The 18896-nt window shown below is 34.0% G+C and overlaps 3 protein-coding genes across 7 annotated transcripts; all 3 read left to right on the top strand.

Annotated features, from left to right (window-relative positions):
- The first annotated feature begins 1315 nt into the window (after positions 1-1315).
- LOC112795982 (E3 ubiquitin-protein ligase UPL5-like) lies at positions 1316-4316 on the top strand. Its single transcript, XM_025838212.3, has 3 exons — positions 1316-1719; positions 1924-2698; positions 3430-4316. The coding sequence occupies exons 2-3, from the start codon at positions 2072-2074 to the stop codon at positions 3691-3693; spliced, it is 891 nt and encodes a 296-aa protein (XP_025693997.1). The 5' UTR covers positions 1316-1719; positions 1924-2071; the 3' UTR covers positions 3694-4316.
- A 1689-nt stretch (positions 4317-6005) lies between these two features.
- On the top strand, positions 6006-10456 carry LOC112795979 (zinc finger BED domain-containing protein RICESLEEPER 2-like). Of its 5 annotated transcripts, XM_025838208.2 has the most exons (6): positions 6120-6505; positions 6868-6910; positions 8462-8494; positions 8965-9498; positions 9732-9963; positions 10115-10456. In XM_025838208.2, the coding sequence occupies exons 1-5, from the start codon at positions 6486-6488 to the stop codon at positions 9870-9872; spliced, it is 771 nt and encodes a 256-aa protein (XP_025693993.1). In that variant the 5' UTR covers positions 6120-6485; the 3' UTR covers positions 9873-9963; positions 10115-10456. The 5 variants fall into 5 exon arrangements, with proteins under 5 accessions (XP_025693994.1, XP_072091001.1, XP_025693993.1 ...); XM_025838209.2 differs by lacking the exon at positions 8462-8494 and having other exon boundaries at positions 6006-6505; XM_072234899.1 differs by having other exon boundaries at positions 6127-6505; positions 8965-9963.
- Positions 10457-15436: 4980 nt separating this feature from the next.
- On the top strand, positions 15437-15826 carry LOC140184020 (secreted RxLR effector protein 161-like). The gene has a single exon (XM_072234300.1). The coding sequence runs from the start codon at positions 15437-15439 to the stop codon at positions 15824-15826; it is 390 nt and encodes a 129-aa protein (XP_072090401.1).
- Positions 15827-18896: the final 3070 nt, after the last annotated feature.

Genomic DNA, 18896 nt, shown 5'->3' with positions numbered 1-18896 from the left:
GTGGTATAGATGTGTGATATAACTGGAAAATGTTTTGCATCATGGAGCAGTTGAGGGATGAATGGGATACGGAAATTTCAAAGTCAGCGACATTATGGAAGTTCAAGCGTGTGGGGATGGAGTATTGGTAATGCAGGAGTGGTTTTGTGGTGAATAGGTCTTATCATTTGAATGGATAGAGGAGTTTCTGATTAGGGATCAGTACTCAGTAGTTCGTGAAAGTGTAGCATTCCTCCAAATTAGGAAGTTATATAGATGCACATGAAGTCAACATAGGTGGGTCGGGGATTTGGTTTCAATTTCTGAATTTATGTTATGCAAATGTGAATATGCGATGGATATCATACATTGACGAACAGTATCTGGGTGATAGCTGTATTCATGTACTTGTACTACAATACTAGTATCTTCAATTGAGTCTCCATTTTTGAATTCAGATTCAGTCATCAACCATGCACATTAATCAATTTAACAGATGATGTCTATTGAAGTAGGATTAAGTCTCCTAGGTTTCTCACACGAGACAAGCCTTTGACTCCATTAAACTGATTTCTCATGGAGCTTTGATCAGATTGAGTTGCATTTTTGGATTGCTTCTGATCAAAACTATGGAGGGAAAATGTTCTGCAAAATGGATTATCAAGGAGCATCATTCCTAAAAGGTATAAGTTGGCGATAGGGTGGTTTTGGGGTTGTGGGGTGAAGAGAGCTTGTTTAGAGCGTAGTGCAAGAGGGATTTACTTTTGATATCCATAAGAATTCAAATAGAGTCCTTTTAGGGTAGGCTGGCTGCAAAGGCAGTGTGAAATCTTTAAAGGCTAAAAGCCTTCCATGGCTCATCAGTATAGGTAGTTCCCCGTATAGGTTTCTCCATATTGGCAGACATTCCTTGGCCGAGGGTCATCCCTGACACCCAGCATCTCCCAATGGCTAACCTCTCCCCTCCTATATGACTATTAGGGCCTCTAGTGATGCCCTATTTAACCATTCTAATACATGATTAACTTTTTGTGTAGCATCTCTGAGCTTTTGTGAATGAAATAAAAAAGTGTTAAATTGAGTTTTCTGTGGTTGATGACACCTTTTGTATCTCTCTCTCTATATATAAAAAAAGGCATATCAGGCATTTTGTATTAAATTCTGTTTTATAGTCCACTAAGTTAGGGAAGTTGTATCAGATATCTAGTTGATAAGAAGGGATGACTGATCATGATTATAAACTTCTTTTAGGTGAAATTCAATATTTCACACCAAATAAAGTAGCTAAATTAATGGGAAATAATCAAGTTCCTTGGCAGATTCTGTAGGTGTACTAATGGAGAAGAAGTACATGATAATGATAGTGACAACAAGAGAGTTGATGTAATAAGTAAATAGCAAATGAGATCAAATACCAAAATATTTAAGGCTCTTTTGCAGAATTTAATTTCGTTCAACGGGAATCACCGATTCAGTTCACTTGAATTTTCTTTTACCCCCTGATATTTTGTTAGGTGATAGGACATAGTGTGATAAGCGTATTGAGTTGTATGCTTTATATGTATAGAGAAGTATATTTTATGCATTTACTTTGCAGGTGTCATCTTCTGGCTACACGTGATTTTCACATTGTCTTCCAATCAGGTGAAATCTTATTGAAGAGCTATGCAGAAGGATACTAGTACCAGTGCCCCGTCATCTACTGGTGCCAAGATTAGGCACCGAAAACGCTCAACCGAGGTTATTTGTTTAAACCTTGATTTCTCACTGTAAACCATATTTTGCATAAAATATTGGAGAGTGAAAAATTGTCAAGATACTAATTGAAAAAAACCAAATGATTGGAAGCAATATCTGACTTCTTTTCAATCCCAGTGGTATCTATCTGGGCAAATTTTTCTCTGCTATTTGAGGTGATTTGGTTTTCATTGTCTTTAATCTCAGGCTGTTCCAGAAGTTACCAAAGCAAATGGAGGCCAGTTGCTTGTTGATGACAAAAGCAAATAGAAGTCCATGTCAATCCGTGCATACTCATCCTTTTGGATGATTGGTGGATTTGCATTAATCATCTGTGAATATTAATAAAGCACTCATGCATAGCCAAGTTTACTATGTCTTCTTGTTTGCAGCATCTAAGGTAGATCCTCTGCATCTAAAGTACTTCAGTTTTGCTGGTCGTGTTATTGCATTAGCTTTAATGCATAAGGTGCAAGTGGGTATTGTTTTTGACCGTTTGTTTTTCAAGCAATTGGCTGGAAAGTCTGTTACTTTAGAAGATATACAGGCGGCAGATCCTTACTTGTACAGTAGTTGCAAGCAAATATTGGAGATGGATGCTGATTTCATTGATTCAGATGCTTTAGGACTGACGTTTGTGAGAGAGGTAGATGAATTAGGACACAGGAAAGTGGTTGAACTTTGCTTTGGTGGGAAAAACCTTGTAGTGAATAGTAAGAACAGGGAGAAGTATGTTTCTCTTCTCATTCAAAATTATTTTGAGACATCGATATCTGAGCAGGTATCACATTTTGCCAAGGGTTTTGGTGATATCCTTTCTAACTCAAGGCAACAGCCGTTCTTCTTTAAAAGTTTAGAGCTTGAAGACCTTGATTGGATGCTCCATGGGAGCGAAAGTACTATTTCTGTCGAAGATTGGAAGGCGCATACTGAGTATAATGGCTATAAAGAGACTGACTGTCAAATATCATGGTTTTGGGAGGTATTAATGATACTGGCTTTCTGGAACTAACATGTCTTTACATCCTCTCTGCTCCACTCTCTCCTCTCCCTTTTTGTTAACTTTTTCTTTTGTGAATGTAATTTAACTTCCCCATTTTGAAGAACTTGGAGCAACAGTTGAGTTGTTTCCGAATGACCTCATGGTTTTAGGTTCAAGCCATGAAATCAGCCACTGATACAACTATGAATTTATGATACAACTTCTTCTATTTTGTTAGCTAACTCTCTTCATTTAGTCCTGATATCTTCAATTTTTTAGGTGCTACCTAACTCCCTCCTTGAATCTCTCAGATTAACACATGCATTCTTCCGAAATTTCTAATGTTCAGCGCATGCTGAGAACACCTCTTTCTACACACTACTCTTTTACATAATAGCCACTTACTGGTACCAATTCTAGAGTACATATCACACTCACACAGATGTCTCCCTTCAGTTCATTTGCCCCCAAATACTATGATTTTAAAACATTTAACTTTAATCATAATTGGTGATGCTTTGTTTAAAGAAAAAAGAAAAAAAAGTACTTCTATAGTTTGGCCACTGTACTTTTGTGAAGCCATATGCTAATGAATTGCATTGTTTTCATATTCTTTCCAGTTTGAGCTATACTGTATGATTATTTAATATTTATAAATTTTTCTATTTGGATCATGAATTGCAGAAATACAATAAATCTAACATTATATTCCGTCCAAAAAAATTTGGCAGATTGTTGGTAGAATGCCAGCAGAACAAAGGAAGATTCTTCTGTTCTTTTGGACATCCGTGAAATATCTGCCAGTTGAAGGTTTCCGTGGTTTAGCTTCCCGTCTATACATTTACAGGTCTATGGAAACTGAAGACCGCCTTCCTTCATCGCACACATGCTTTTACAGGCTGTGTTTCCCGCCATATTCATCCAAGGCTGTCATGCAAGATCGCCTTAGAACCATCACTCAAGGACACATCGGTTGCAGTTTCGGTACCTGGTGAGAATACATTTGCAATTTGGGGGCTACAAGTGGTTTTCGTTTTGACTGCACAGAAAAGTATCACTGCTCTGCTTTGCACAGTTATAGCATCATTGTTCCATCTATCCTTGAATTGGATAATGTGAGAAGGTTCTGTAGTTCTGTTTCCCGAATCAATTCAGGGTTGGAATGTCATTGCTGCTCTGTCAAATGTTTATATCGGGGTCTAGTGTCAAAAATAAAAACAGGATTAAAAAAGAAAATTTCATTATATTGGTGGTGATGTGGTCATTGTTCTGGTAAATAGGTGTTGGTCTTGGTTCATCTTCCCCGGTGACATGTAAGTTTGGACAAAATCATGTTCAAGGGGCAACTCTTCCTCCTTTTAATCTATTAGGAGTTTGAGAATTTCTAACATTCTCACTATTTAACCTATTTATGGGTTTATGCATTCTCGTCTACTCCAGCCAAGGCAACCCACAGGAGAGAAACTGCACTTGTTTCAGTGACAGAAAATCATTAGATGTCAAGGGATTAAATATGGGTTTACATTAGATTTTAGATATTCCTATCTGGTTGGTATGAATACTTCTAGATGAGTTTAGGGAAAAAGAAGAAAGAATGGAAATTCAGTTATTTTCTTCATACTTTTATGTAGCAGTTTATAATACTTGGGAGTTGGGGAGTCTTTTGGCTTCTTTCTTCTAATTTATTTATTGGTAATTTTGCTAAATAGTTACATTCGGTTTTTCGCCAACTTTTCAAGAATGTTTTGTTGAGTAAATTGATTCTTTTGTTTAATATCCTCTTGCTGCACTTAATTTGTGGAAGTTCTGCGTCTTTGATTTAGAAAAGTCCTTTCTTTCACCCAATGACACACGAAATTATTATATAGATCGGTGTATTCTACTGTGACTATAATATCTCTAAGGACCATTAAATAATTTCATAATAAAATATGTTTTTTAAATTTTTTCAATAACTATTAAATAGTTATTTTTTAAATTTAATTACAAATTAACTCCATATACTTTATTTAATTATAAAAATTATTTTTTATTTTATAAATAATTATTTTATCATAAATTTATCATATTTATTAACAATCAAGAACAAAAACAATAATAAATTAGTTTTTTCATTGATCCTAATAAATTATTTTGCCGTTCCAATTGATTAAAAGATTATATTTGATCCGTGACGTTTGTGATGAACCATAAAATCGTGTTTGATTGAAAACCAATCGATTGGATTACAGTTTACCACTAAACAATCGATTAAAAATTGCAAGGAAGCATAGTTTTTGCATAAATCAATCGATTGGTCATATTAACCAATCGATTGAACGATGAAGATATAGTGGATATTAAATAGACGGATAAAAAAATAAAAAAATTTGGATATTGAGTAGATGGATGTTTCAAAGAAAAACAATGAAATTTTTTATAACAAAGAAAATTATACACGATTTCAATGGTGGAATTGAATAATTGGTGATGAATTATTCACCAATTTATAATGTTAATATTAAGGAAAAGATAAGATTAGAGTATCTAAATCAAAATAAAATCGCAAAAATTGAACATAGAATTTTAAAGATAAGATAGATGCATAACAAGATAATTTCTAAAAACGATAACAAGATTGAAATAGGCGTAGTACACATTTCAATAGATTGGGTAGCACACTTCAATCGATTGAATTTAGCAAATCCATATTATTTTGGTGAATTCAATCGATTGTTACAATAATCGATTGAATTGTAAGACCTCAGCTTGTTTTGAAGCATTCAATCGATTGGAAATTCTAAACAATCGATTGAATTATACAAAATTCACATTTAACTCATCGTTCAATCGATTGGTTAATATGACCAATCGATTGATTTATGCGAAAACCACGCTTCCTTACAATTTTTAATCGATTGTTTAGTGGTAAACTGTAATCCAATCGATTGGTTTTCAATCAAACATGATTTTATGGTTCATCACGAACATCACGGATCAAATATAATCTTTTAATTGATTGGAATGGCCAAAAAAATTTATTAGCATCAATAGAAGATCTAATTCGTTATTGTTTTTGTTCCTGATTGTTAATAAACATGATAGATTTATGATAAAATAATTATTTATAAAATAAAAAATAGTTTTTATAATTAAATAAAGTATATTGGGTTAATTTGTAATTAAATTTAAAAAAGAACTATTTAGCAGTTATTAAAAAAATTTAAAAAATATATTTTGTTATGGGACTATTTAATGATACAAACGATTTGGAATCACCGAATCTGATGGCGAGACTGAAATTAAAAGAAAAACATGTGTCTAAGAATGGACAAAAAGAAATCAAAATTTTAGATTTTAAACCAAATCATTAAAAAAATCAGTTTTAAACCAAAATAAATTCAAATCAAATTATATTTATTTTATAATTTAATTTTTAATCCAATCCATTTAAATGATTTTAAATCTAGATCCAAATTAAGATTTCAAAAAAACCCTAATTCTGAATTTCTGATTCGGGAACCAGTTCTACCTTAAGTCGCACAAATTCTGAAATCCAGTTCCTCTTCTCCTTCGCCTATTCTCCTTCGACCGGGTAGTCTCCGCCGCAGCCGGCACCGGAGCAAGCAACTGGCACCGGCACCCTATTGTCTCATTCAAGATTCAACGTTGAACGGGCCTCACCTCTGTTTCTCTTCTTCTGCCTTTGGTCTTCTCCGCCGTCGTCTTCACCGTCGCCGATCGCCGTCACAGGTGTGGGCTTCCGGTTCTTTTGCCTTCCATTCGCCTCTGCTCGTGCTTCTTGCCTATGGGTCACAGCCTCACACGGTTAGTACCACCCATTTCTCCTTCTTCTTACTATAAAGTTGTAGTTCCAACAAAGTGAGTTCACTGGGTTGTGTTGGTTTTCTAAAATATTCTTATTGTGTGTGAAAGACTTACCCGTGTAAATTTTAGGGTTTCTACTTTCATTCATTTTCAAGAGGGCTGGACAGTCAGTTCACCCTTGAGTGAATTTGAGATCACCATGTTTGTTTTTTTTCTAAAAATCATAGGTGGCTATGAATCTTGAAACAGGCAGAAAAAGAACGTGCGACAATGATGCTTCTGAATCTAACTTTTCCTGAAGTTTAAAATTGATATGCTAAATATTTAGTTATTTACTGATGCAAATTTTTTAATGCTCACAGGGATTGCTCAGCAGGGTTGGGATCCTCTTCGGGTGCTGCTGAGGTAGATATCTCTGGTTATCCTTCTGTTCTGTTCATCGTTATTTGAGTAATGAAGCAGCTATTAATTGGTAATATTGTGATGTGATTGCTTGCTTCTACTCTTTGTTGTTAGTTTCAAGATTTAATAGTGGTTCTTAATGTATATTATTGCCTCTAAGTAGCACCATTTTGGCCTGGTATCAATACCAAGAATCTTGCTACATACTTTATAGATGGGAAGCTAATGATATTTTATATTGAATTCTGTATTTTTGGCTTGCATTTCCATGAACATGAGTGGTATTGGTCTTCCAACATAATATCTCTTTGGCTTTATAAATTAGCCATGATTTGTGAGTCTTTACATTGAGATCATAAAATGTCATAGGCAATCGTACATGGCATATATACTGCAAATGTATAATGTTATCCCTATGGTGATGCTCCTAAACAGTCCCTTTTGATAGCAAATGTATAATGTATAATGTTATCCCTAAACGGTCTCTTTTGATAGCAAAATCCACTTAGAACCTATAATAGTCTTATTGCTTGGGAACTTAACTAAATCTCATGTCTTACATCTATAACAGTCTTATTGCTTGAAATTAGCAATTATGTAACATAAATAGTAGTGGGGGACAGATTCATATCTGGTGTGGTGTTTTCAGTTGAAGTAGGAGTTGTGAATATAAAAGTCTGCAGTTTACTTGAAAATTTACCAAATAGCACTTCAAATGGTGACTTAAACTCTAAAGCATAACTAGCTATAACAAAACTACTCTAACTATTGATTTGTGATTTAGAAAGCTTCCTTCTTGATGTGCTACATTCTTCTCTGATTAAATATGGATAGTGACATTGTTTTTTCTGTATGCTTTTAGATTTTAGAATACTTTAATGTGATTTTTTTCTATTAAGAGGGAATGAATTGCTTCCACCAATCCTACCCTTCATAGGTTTGAACATTGTTTGCTTGTGTGAAAATTTACTACGTTATTGCAAAATTGCTGAAATTGTTGCTGGAACTGGGCTGTTTTGATGAGAAACTGGGCTGGAATGTTTTACTTTTATGTGGTTGCTAATTTGTGCCGTCCAATGATGTTTTCGGAGAGATCCAATGGCTGTTGGGTGTCTTGGTTAAGATGGGTTGAAAAGAATGTGGAGGCGGTTAATTCTGTTGACCTTATTTCCTGTAGTTTAGGACTATGATTCTTCGATTTTACGAATTTCATTTATAAGTATTTCTCTAATATCAGAGTTAATAGCTAGTTGGGATTTTAGCTATTTCCTTCAGAGTTTGATCCCTTTTGGCTTGAATTTTACGCTCAGGAATTTATGTTTCCAGAGAAGCTTTGCATCGATCCAAGAAAATAGTCACTTTCTTTTATTAGTTGTGGATATTTTGGGAAAATATTGTAAATATCAATTAGTAAGTATGCCAAATTTTTCTTCGAACCTAGTAGCCAGTTTGTAAAACAGAATTAATTTTGCAGAGGTTATTAACTATTATGCTTTTCGTTAGCCCTGGTTATTTGTAACACTTTTTTTTATTTGTTTCTATGTTTTCACTTAGCAAACGGATTCAAGAAGGCAGGGTATTAGAGAGGTGGGGTCCACGTACAAGTGGCTTTATGATTTGTGTGATGATAGTAGAATGGAGCAAAACTAGCTTACTAACTAGATTGGCTCTTGACTTGAATGGCTAGCAAAATATTTTAGTATTTTTTGCTTAGACTGTTTAAGTTTATGTGAAATAGCCTCATAATCCATGTACATATATCTCTTTGCAAATATAATGTTATTTTCATAAAATGCAAGACACTAAGTTGGTACAATCAGTTGTTTGTCTCTCTTTGGGCTGTGTATAGTTTATGAATCTTGCTGAAATCATTCTTAATATGAAGTTTTAATTTCATAATCTTTGGGCCGTGTTTTTCTTTGCGAGATATATGAACATGGATTAGTTTATGAATCATGCTGAAGTTTATTGGCGGCTATTTCTTTGGATTAGTGTGTGTTAATTTTAGCATGTTTGGCACCATGTTTTTAGTTATGTACACCTTGTTTTATATGCAGAGCAAGATGACTGAAAACAGTAATATTGAAGCAGCAGGGATGTCCGCTAGCACTCAACCATCTTCTCCACTGTCAGGTGTTCGTAAGGATCGGTCAGCTGTCTGGGATCATTTTGATGTAGAGAATGATACCGAGAAGAAGGCTAAATGCAAATATTGTGGTAGCTTAATACAATATTGGAATGGAACCAGCTCAATGGGTGGTCATTTGAGAAGATGCAAGCAAAATCCTAATAATGATTCGAACAAAAGAAAAATAACGACCACACCGACTATAGATGAGCATGGTGCTTTAAATTCACCCAGTGCTTCCAAATTTGACCAAGAGGAGGCTCAAAGGGCACTTGTGGAAATGTTTATTGGGGAAGAGCTACCATTTCGCTTCGTTGAAAGCCCGAAATTCCGAAGATTTGTGCATGCCCTACAAGCAACATTCAAAGTTCCTTCACAGACTACATTAGCACGTGACATTGGAGCTCTTAATGCTGAAGAGAAGATGAAGTTGCAAGATTTTCTCTCGGCAAATTGTGGTAGAGTATGTCTAACCACTAACACTTGGACTTCAATTCAAAATTTTACTTATATGAGTTTGACAGCACACTTTGTTGATTTGGATTGGAAATTACATAAAAAAATAGTTAATATTTGTCAAATATTTTTTCCCGGATTTTTGAAATGTATTGTCAAATATTTTTTTCCGGTTCTTGGATTACAAGAGGAACTTAGGATTACTACTATCGAACTTTCTTTGTTATCTTATTGACTCAGGAACAAAAGTCATCCGGTAAAGATGTACACGGGACTGCTTCTAAAAGTAATGCATCTGCAAAAGGTTCGGCCCCACCACCGCCATCATCATCATCGTCAAAAGCCTGGGACTTCCACTTCAGCTTCTGGACCTGTGAGTGAAGAAGAAATCAGAGCTGTGTTTAAGCAAAAGACTCGAGTGACCACACAGGATCTTGTAGCTAAATTTAAGGCAAGACTAAGATGTAAAGAGGTAAGCTCTGCTTCTGCTAATATGCCTTTACCCTCGTTTTAAACTGATATATTTGCTTGATTATTCCTATAATACATCTGTGAAGTTATATTGGACTGTTGGTATTCTCCCCGGTTCAGTTTTTGAAGGTTTCTGCCTCTTCTATGTGCAGGATAAGGATGCATTTGCAGAGATCCTGAAAAGAATATCTAAAATACAGAGAAATCCAACTTCAAATAGACCCAGTTATGTTATCCTGAGAGATAAGTGAAAATCAACTGCCCCACCTATTGAATGTGGTTGATGATGTAGCATTCAAACGGAAAAAATGGATCCAGTTCTGTTGTCCTGAGAGATGGCTGTAAATGTTTTATCCCAATAATTGGCTGCGACTGATGATGCAGCTTCATATAGAAAACAAAAGAACAGTTGATACTTAATATGCCTTGTATATTCTTGACATTTTGGACATCATTATGACTGGTTTTCTATCAATTAAGTTTTTTCTAATCTATTTTTGGTCATAACACAAGCACACGCACCATTCACTGTCACACGCTGCACAAGGGTTCTCTCCAGGCACTGCTACGAAGTTTTAAAAAAATAATAAATCAGAAAACATAATTTTTTTTATTAGAATTGCCTCCATACCCATTTACCAGGTTTCCATTCTTCTCTTCATATGTAGTTGATGAAGCAGGAGAATTTGCTAGCAAAATAGGGACAAAGAAAAAATCAGAAATTATTTACTCACTGGACTGCCTTATTCTGCTATATAATTCCATTGGGTTTTCGAATCCGAACTCTGCATTCTTTAGGTTTAGGAGTATTAGCGCCAAAATAACAACGGATATATAATTCCCTTTCTCGTCACGCCAACTTTTAATTGGTCAACAGTTTAAAATTTTTTTATGTTGCAAATGTATCAAAGTTAAATTCATTATAAAATGAGAAAAGCATTTGTATTTTTTTTTTTACATAATATTTACTATTTGAAACAAAATGCAACCAACAAAAGTAGAACAAACAGAATCAGCGGACTTTGTAAAATTCACAAATTAGAGAACACACAGAAATTCTGTAAGCACAGGTAACCAATTTAATCATTCATAAAACAATAATATGTTCCTTTTTTAAAAAAAAATAAGATACATAAGAGGAAAGATCTGAAAATATTCTGTATTATTGTTCTCCTCTCATACATGTAAATATATGTGCTTGCTTGTACCATGCATGAAGAAGCTAAGCAAGGAGCATGGTGACAAAGAACATAAGCACGAGCGCAAGAATCGTTCCATGACAATAATGATAAGAGAGAGAATAAGCAGAAGAAGGGGTAGAGGGTGCAACAGCCTCAACTGTTTTGGTGACTGGGGGTGCGTTATCATGATGATCATGATCCTTGGGAAGAACGTGAAGGTGTAGCTTAAGACCAGTCTTGCAGTTTTGAGGGTCTGTGCTGGCGAAGTACCTGATCCCCAGGGGCGAAGCTAGGTGGTGGGAAAGGGGGGCGATGGCCCCCCTAATTTTAATTTTTTACATGTAAATTATATGTAAATTTTAGTTTAGCCCCCCCTTAAAATTTTATTTTAATCTTAGTTTATTGGATAAATATTTTTGGCCCCCCTCTAATATTTTATCTAGCTCCGCCCCTGCTGATCCCTTCCCTCTCAAGTGGTACGGTATGTAGTCCCTCGTTGTACATCCTGATAGGGTTCCTCACATCACATGCTTCATATTCTTCTCTGCTTTATGTTAAAAATAAATTTGATGGTTAGAATTCAAGAATGAATAGAAACTACAGTTTGAATAAATTATCTATATTTAGTTTTAATTTAAATCATTTGTTTATTAGGATGTATTAAATTTAAATGTCAAAGAAAGATATAAATACATATGTAACAATCATTTCAAAATAACAACATATAAATACATTCAATACATACATTCCTCTTCATTTTATATTCTTCGTGAGTGTGTGTGCCTTGTTCTTTTATTTTCCAACAAAGTGGTATCAGAGCCACTTATAAAATGTCTTCGTCAAAAGCAACTACTTTATCTTTTCAATACCCACAATTATCTAAGCTCAACTATGATAATTGGGCAGCTCGAATGAAAGCAATTCTCGGTGCTCAAGGAGTGTGGAGATGGTTGAGAAAGGTTATGTAGAACCAGAAAATGTGGAGAAACTAACAGAAGCTCAGAAGGAAGAATTAGAAAATAAAAGAAAGAAATATCAATGTGCACTTACTATCATTCTTCAAGGTTTGGATGATGATATGTTTGAGAAAATTGATGATATAACCAATGCAAAAAAAAACTTTGGATACTCTTCAAAATTCCGTCATAGGAGTTGAAAAGGTGAAGAAGGTTCGTCTTCAAACTCTAAGGGCTGAGTTTGAGTCTCTAATGATGAAGGAGACTGGATCCATTTCGGATTATTTCACCAAAATTTTGACGGTAGTGCACCAAATGAAAAGGCTTGGAGAAAAATTAGAAGATGTTCGTGTTGTTGAAAAAAATCTTCATTCTCTCAACTCAAAATTTTACCATGTGGTGGTAGCCATTGAGGAGTCCAAAGACTTGGATACGATATCTATTGATCAGTTGAATGGTTCCTTACGGGCCCATGAAGAAAGAATGGATAAAGGCAAGCAAGACGTGTGGAGTATGTGTTGCAGGCAAAATTTTTGTAGAATGGTAGAGGAAAAACCAACGAAAGTGGAAGACAAGGACGAGGTCGAGGCCGTGGACGAGGACGAGGACGTGGTTACGGAAGAGGAAGAGATGAGAAAAATTATTCTCAAGAGAAAAGAAATCAAAATTTTGTTCGAGGTCGTGGAAGAGGAAGAATAGTTGACAAAAGACACATTGAATGCTATTCATGTGGAAAGAATGGACATTATTCTTGGGAGTGTCAGACATCCAAAGAAGAAGAAAATAAACTTGTTGTGCATAGTGAAGATATTAAAGAACCAACATTATTCCTTACGCTCAAGGAAGATCAAAATTCTGAAGATAGTACATGGTATCTTGACAATGGAGCTAGCAACCATATGACAGGTGATAGGAGTAAATTTGTAGCACTCGACACCAACGTAAAAGGACACGTGCGTTTTGGTGATGAATCAAAAGTAGAGATCGATGGCAAAGGGACGATTCTATTCAAGCTGAAGAATGGATATCATAAGGTTCTTTCCAATGTTTATTACATCCCAAAGATAAAGAATAATATCTTGAGTATTGAACAACTTATGAAGAATAGTTGCAAGATAGTCATGGAAGATCGCTATCTTTGGCTTAGAGATAAAAATGAAAATCTTATTGCTAAGGTTTCTATGACAAGAAATCGTATGTTCTTGTTAAACATGAGAAGCGGTGGAGCTATATGTTTGAAGTCATGTATTGAAGATCTACCATGAATTTGGCATATGAGATATGGACATTTAAATTTTGGTGGGCTCAAAGAATTAGGAACAAAGAAGATGGTAAAAAGAATTCCAACAATTGATCATCCTCATCAGCTATGTGAAGCTTGTTTACTTGGAAAACATTCAAGAAAGAGTTTTCCAAAGCAGTCCAAATCAAGAGCTATCAAGCCACTTCAGCTTATCCACGCGGATGTTTGTGGACCTATCAAGCCTTTGTCACTTGGTAAGAGCGCCTATTTTTTGCTTTTCATTGATAATTATTCAAGAAAAATATGGGTTTATTTCTTGAAGCAAAAGAGCGAAGCATTTGAAGCATTCAAGAAGTTTAAAGCCCTCGTTGAAAAAGAAGGTGGCTATGAGATAAAAGCTCTCAGAACTGACAGAGGTGGATAATTCACTTCAAATGAATTCAAGATGTTTTGTGAAAATCATAGTATTCGACGTCCCCTAACTGTTCCTAGATCGCCTCAACAAAATGGAGTTGCTGAAAGAAAGAATAGGACAATTTTAAATATGGCAAGAACGATGTTAAAAAGTAAGTCATTACCAAAAGAGTTATGGGGAGAAACAGTTGCATGTGCAATTTATCTCTCAAACCGCTCACATACCAAGAGTTTGAGAGATATAACACCTCAAGAAGTATGGAGTGGTTTAAAGCCTAATGTATCACATTTAAGGGTATTTGGATCTATTGCATATGTCCAAATTCCTGAGCAAAAAAGATCGAAGCTTGATGATAGGAGCCAAAAGCTTGTATTTATTGGTTATGAGGAGAATACTAAAGGCTACAAATTCTTCAATCCCATAAATAATAAAGTAATAATAAGCAGAGATGTTGAGTTTGAAGAAAATGCAAAGTGAGACTGGAGTACACAAAATGAAGTCACTTATGATTTTCTGCCTTATTTTGAGGAAAAAGAAGTCCCGATGTAAGAAGTGCAAAGCGAAATCGATCCTTCAACACCAGCATTAACCCCACTAGCATCATCATCGTTATCTCCATCCTCTAGTTCAAGCGAAGGCCCTCACAGATATCGAAGTCTCCCTGATCTCTATAAGCAAACAGAAATGCTAGAGGATGAAAATTTATTGTGTTTACTCTCCAATGATGAGCCTTTAAGTTTTAAAGAACTTGTCAAAGATGAAAAATGGATACGAGCTATGCAGGAAAAAATTCAAGCAATTGAGAAGAACAACTCTTGGAAACTTGCATCACTTCCAAGTGGTCATCAGGCTATTGGAGTCAAATGGGTTTACAGAGTTAAGAAGAACTCTAAAGGAGATGTAGAAAGATATAAGGCAAGACTCGTTGCAAAAGGGTACAAGCAGAAGCAAGGAATAGATTATGATGAGGTGTTTGCTCCAGTTGCTCGCTTGGAGACGATAAGGCTATTGTTGTCACTTGCAGCACAGAACAACTGGAAAATCCACCAAATGGATGTGAAGTCTGCTTTTCTAAACGGTAATCTTCTGGAAGAAGTTTATATTGAACAACCTTTGGGTTTTGTTGTTGAGGGTTGCGAAGATAAAGTGTTAAGGCTTAAAAAGGCCTTATATGGACTGAAGCAAGCTCCAATAACTTGAAATGATCATCTTGATACGTATTTTCAAGATAATGGTTTCACTAGGTGCATTTATGAATATGCACTCTATGTAAAAGAGGAAAGAGAAAATTTGTTATTTGTTTGTGTCTATGTGAATGACCTTATATTCACAGGAAACAATCAAATAATGTTTGAAGAATTTAAGAAAGTAATGACTCAAGAATTTGAGATGAGTGATATGGGACTAATGTCTTATTATCTGGGAATTGAAGTGAAACAAATGAAGGATGGAATTTTCATCTCACAAGAGGCTTATGCAAGAGAGCTATTGAAGAAACTCAACATGCTAAACTGCAATCCTACCAATACACCTATAGAGTGTGGATTCAAACTTTCCAAAGAGGAAGAAGGAGTAAGAAAGTTGATCAAACATTATTCAGAAGTCTCGTTGGGAGTTTAAGGTATTTGACCTGTACCAGACCTGACATTTTATTTTCAGTTGGGTTAGTTAGTCATTACATGGAAAATCCAACAGAAACCCACATGAAGGCAGCCAAGAGAATTCTTCGCTATCTTAGAGGCACTCTTGAGTATGGCATGTTTTATTCAGCTTTAGATGAATTCAAATTAATGGGTTATTGTGATAGTGATTATGCTGGGGATATTGACGACAGGAAGAGTACTACTGGCTTTATTTTCTTTTTAGGGAATAATGCAATTTCTTGGTGTTCAAAGAAACAACCTATAGTCACTCTTTCAACTTGTGAAGCTGAATATGTTACTGCCACTGCCTGTGCATGTCATGCAATTTGGCTGAAGATACTACTGAAGGAACTTCATTTTGAGCAAGCTGAATCCACCAAGATCATGATGGACAATAAGTCAGCGATTGTCCTAGCAAAGTGTTAGTGTTGCAAGTGTGAGGAGTGTTGAAGTTAGTCCCACATTAAAGAAAGCAAGGAAGAGTGAGGAGTTTATAAGATGAGAGACCCATTAACTTGACGCCTTAAGGTTTTGAGTTGAATGTGGTGTCTTCTCATCTTATGTTCTCTCGCTTGATTCCTCCCCGAAATCTCTCCGGTAGTCGAGAGTTCCTCACGGTTAACCCAACAAAGTGGTATCAGAGCCGATGGTTTAATCGGTCTGGTTTAAGGAGTATTCAAGGTGAAGCATCGAAAGTCTTTCCGGCAAAGGTAGTTCGGGTGGCGTGTCCCGCAGTGTTTTGCGGCGGTGTGATGGACAAATACTCATGGTGGTGGAGGTGCTAGAGGGGAGTTGATGCTTGATGTGAAGGCTCACATTTGAGGGGGAGATTGAAGAGTGAGGAGTTTATAAGATGGGTCTACTTCAAAATAACAACATCAATACATAGCGCCACAGAATATGTGAACCCTGCCCATTTTGGCACGTGCCACATACCCCACAAAAAATTTAACCATATTAATGTATTCAATTAAGACTAGTCATTTTTATAAGTATAAGATCATTTTTAATTTTTTTCTCATTCTTTCTCATATAAGTTAAAAGACACAAAGTAGAGGTCCCAGTGTCTCCAGGTCCCAAGCCATATGACAAACGAATAGGAAGCTTCGAACAGATTGAGAATCATCAAAACAATAATGAAAAAGAACAAAATCAAGGGCAATACCCACAGGTAATAATACAAAAGATTTTTAAACAAGCAAGTAAAAGTATCACATTTTTTCAGTTATTTTCTTTCCTTAGAAGAGTTGTTTAGATACTTAGACATTAAACGAGGTGTCTATGAACATCCAACTAAATCCAACAATGGAAAACTTTTATGTCATGTTTTAACTTTTAATATGCCTTTTTTTTTTACAAATAAGGGACTAACATATATATGAGAAATTATACAGATTATAAATATTTTATTATTAGAGAGTGTGAGGTGGAGTTATCCATGGTATATAAACTCAACAAATATTTAATAATAAATTTTTTTATATATTTATATTTACAAAAAATTGTTAGTTAAAAATAGTTAAATAATTTAATATATTTGATTAAATTATTATTTAACATTTTTTAACTATCAATTTCAAATAAGATAACTGCATATGAGTATTCATCGTATTTAATAGTGTTAAATATAGAAAGCAAGAAAAATAATGTAAAGAAATGGAAGAAGAAGAAATAAATAGAAGCTTACAGATTTGGTCTCCGACCCTAAAGACCCTGTGATTAGACCATGAAAGGAGGTCAGAATCGGGATCCCAGCCACGATCACCACCAACGACATGGTGCAGCTCCGCCACCACACGCCATTTGCTGGTTGCAACCACAACAAAAGCAAGAAGAAGAAGAGCACCAGACATTCTCCGACTCATTTTCCGTCGAGCGAAAGGGGAGAAAGTGAAGAGTATTAGATGTGATGAGTTTAATTTGCGCGTAACTGAAGATGGAAGAATGGTAGTTACGAAATATAGTGAGGAAATGATGACACGCTCACACTGTCAATAATCGTCTATATTCCCTCCCACGCTCTCTTTGCTTTTATACATGCCTATCTTCCATTTCTTTTTTTTTTTTCCTTACTATCATCATCATTGTTATTGTAAAAAATTAATTTTTATTATTTTTTAGTACATTATTAAGTGTATTTTTTTACTGTATAATTTTTTAGTACATTATTTCTCATTGCACACAACGTATATAATAATACATATAACATTTTTCTATTATTTTAAGCTAAACAATATCAATTCTACTCTTTCATATATAAAACTGTAAAGAGTTCTATATATATATATATATATATATATATATATATATATATATATATATATATTCATTAATTGCATCAGGTTGTTTTAACTGTTTTCAGAATTTTATTTGCCAATTATGTTACATGTTTACTAAAACTTAATCATCAACTAATTATTGTATATAAAAATAAATTTAATTTGATACTTTATTAATATAAAATAATTTTATATATATATTTAATTAAATAATATCACATTAATAAAAATAACTATTTTTTATATTAACTGTGTGAATAATCATCTAAAAGAATGAATACGATTATACGATTATGTAAAACTTTTTATAATACACAAAATTAAATTCTATAAAAGTATATATATTTAATATTTCATATTTTTTATTATAATATTATAAATAAATTTGATTATTATATTGATATGAGATTTAATTATTTTTATAATATATTTAGTTATTTTCTCTGTTTATTATTTAGTTAAAAAAAATTATGTAAATCAATATCAGAAAAACTCTATGTCCAAGTCATTTATTTAACTAAATCTAACTAAATTATTATAATGTATTTTTTGTTCACGCGCTTGTTCTTTTCATACATTGTTGTTGCTATTGCCTCTTCATATTCTCCTCCTTTTTCTCATATTTCTCTTTCGTTATCGTCGTGGTCGTCACTATCAGTACTTCTTTCTCCTCTTTTTTTTTCATTTGAATTTATTTTTCTTCTTTTTTTTCCTTCTCCTCCATCATCATCATCATAAATGCCGTTCATAAATTACAGTATTTTTTTCTCCTTTATTTTCTTTCAAATTTTTACACATGTAAAATTTCAATCCAATAAGTATGTATTTAAGTCTAATTAAGAAACAATGCTTTTAAAAGAAGTAAGAACAACATAAAAAAAGAATAAAAAATAAAAAATGCAATATTAAAGAAGAAATTTCTATTTTTATAGCAACATTTCGATATCAAAATTAAGAAATTTTGATATTTTATTTCTTACAAGAATTCAATCCAATAAATGTGAACCTACATTCATTCAACTAAATAAGATTTTAATACAGTACAAACATATTCATTCAAGTAATTTCGGTGTTAGATATCTTGTGATCTTTTAAAATACAATTTATTTTTTACATTCATTCAATTAAATAAGATTGTAATACATGTTCATTCAAGTCTAGTATGAAAAGGAATACTCTTAAAAAAAATAAAAAATAAAACAATTCAAAACAACAAC

Source organism: Arachis hypogaea, chromosome 4 (genome assembly GCF_003086295.3).
Source record: "Arachis hypogaea cultivar Tifrunner chromosome 4, arahy.Tifrunner.gnm2.J5K5, whole genome shotgun sequence".
Classification (NCBI taxonomy): domain Eukaryota; kingdom Viridiplantae; phylum Streptophyta; class Magnoliopsida; order Fabales; family Fabaceae; genus Arachis; species Arachis hypogaea.
Note: the sequence above shows the minus strand (reverse complement) of the source record. Positions and strands in the feature narration are given on the sequence as shown.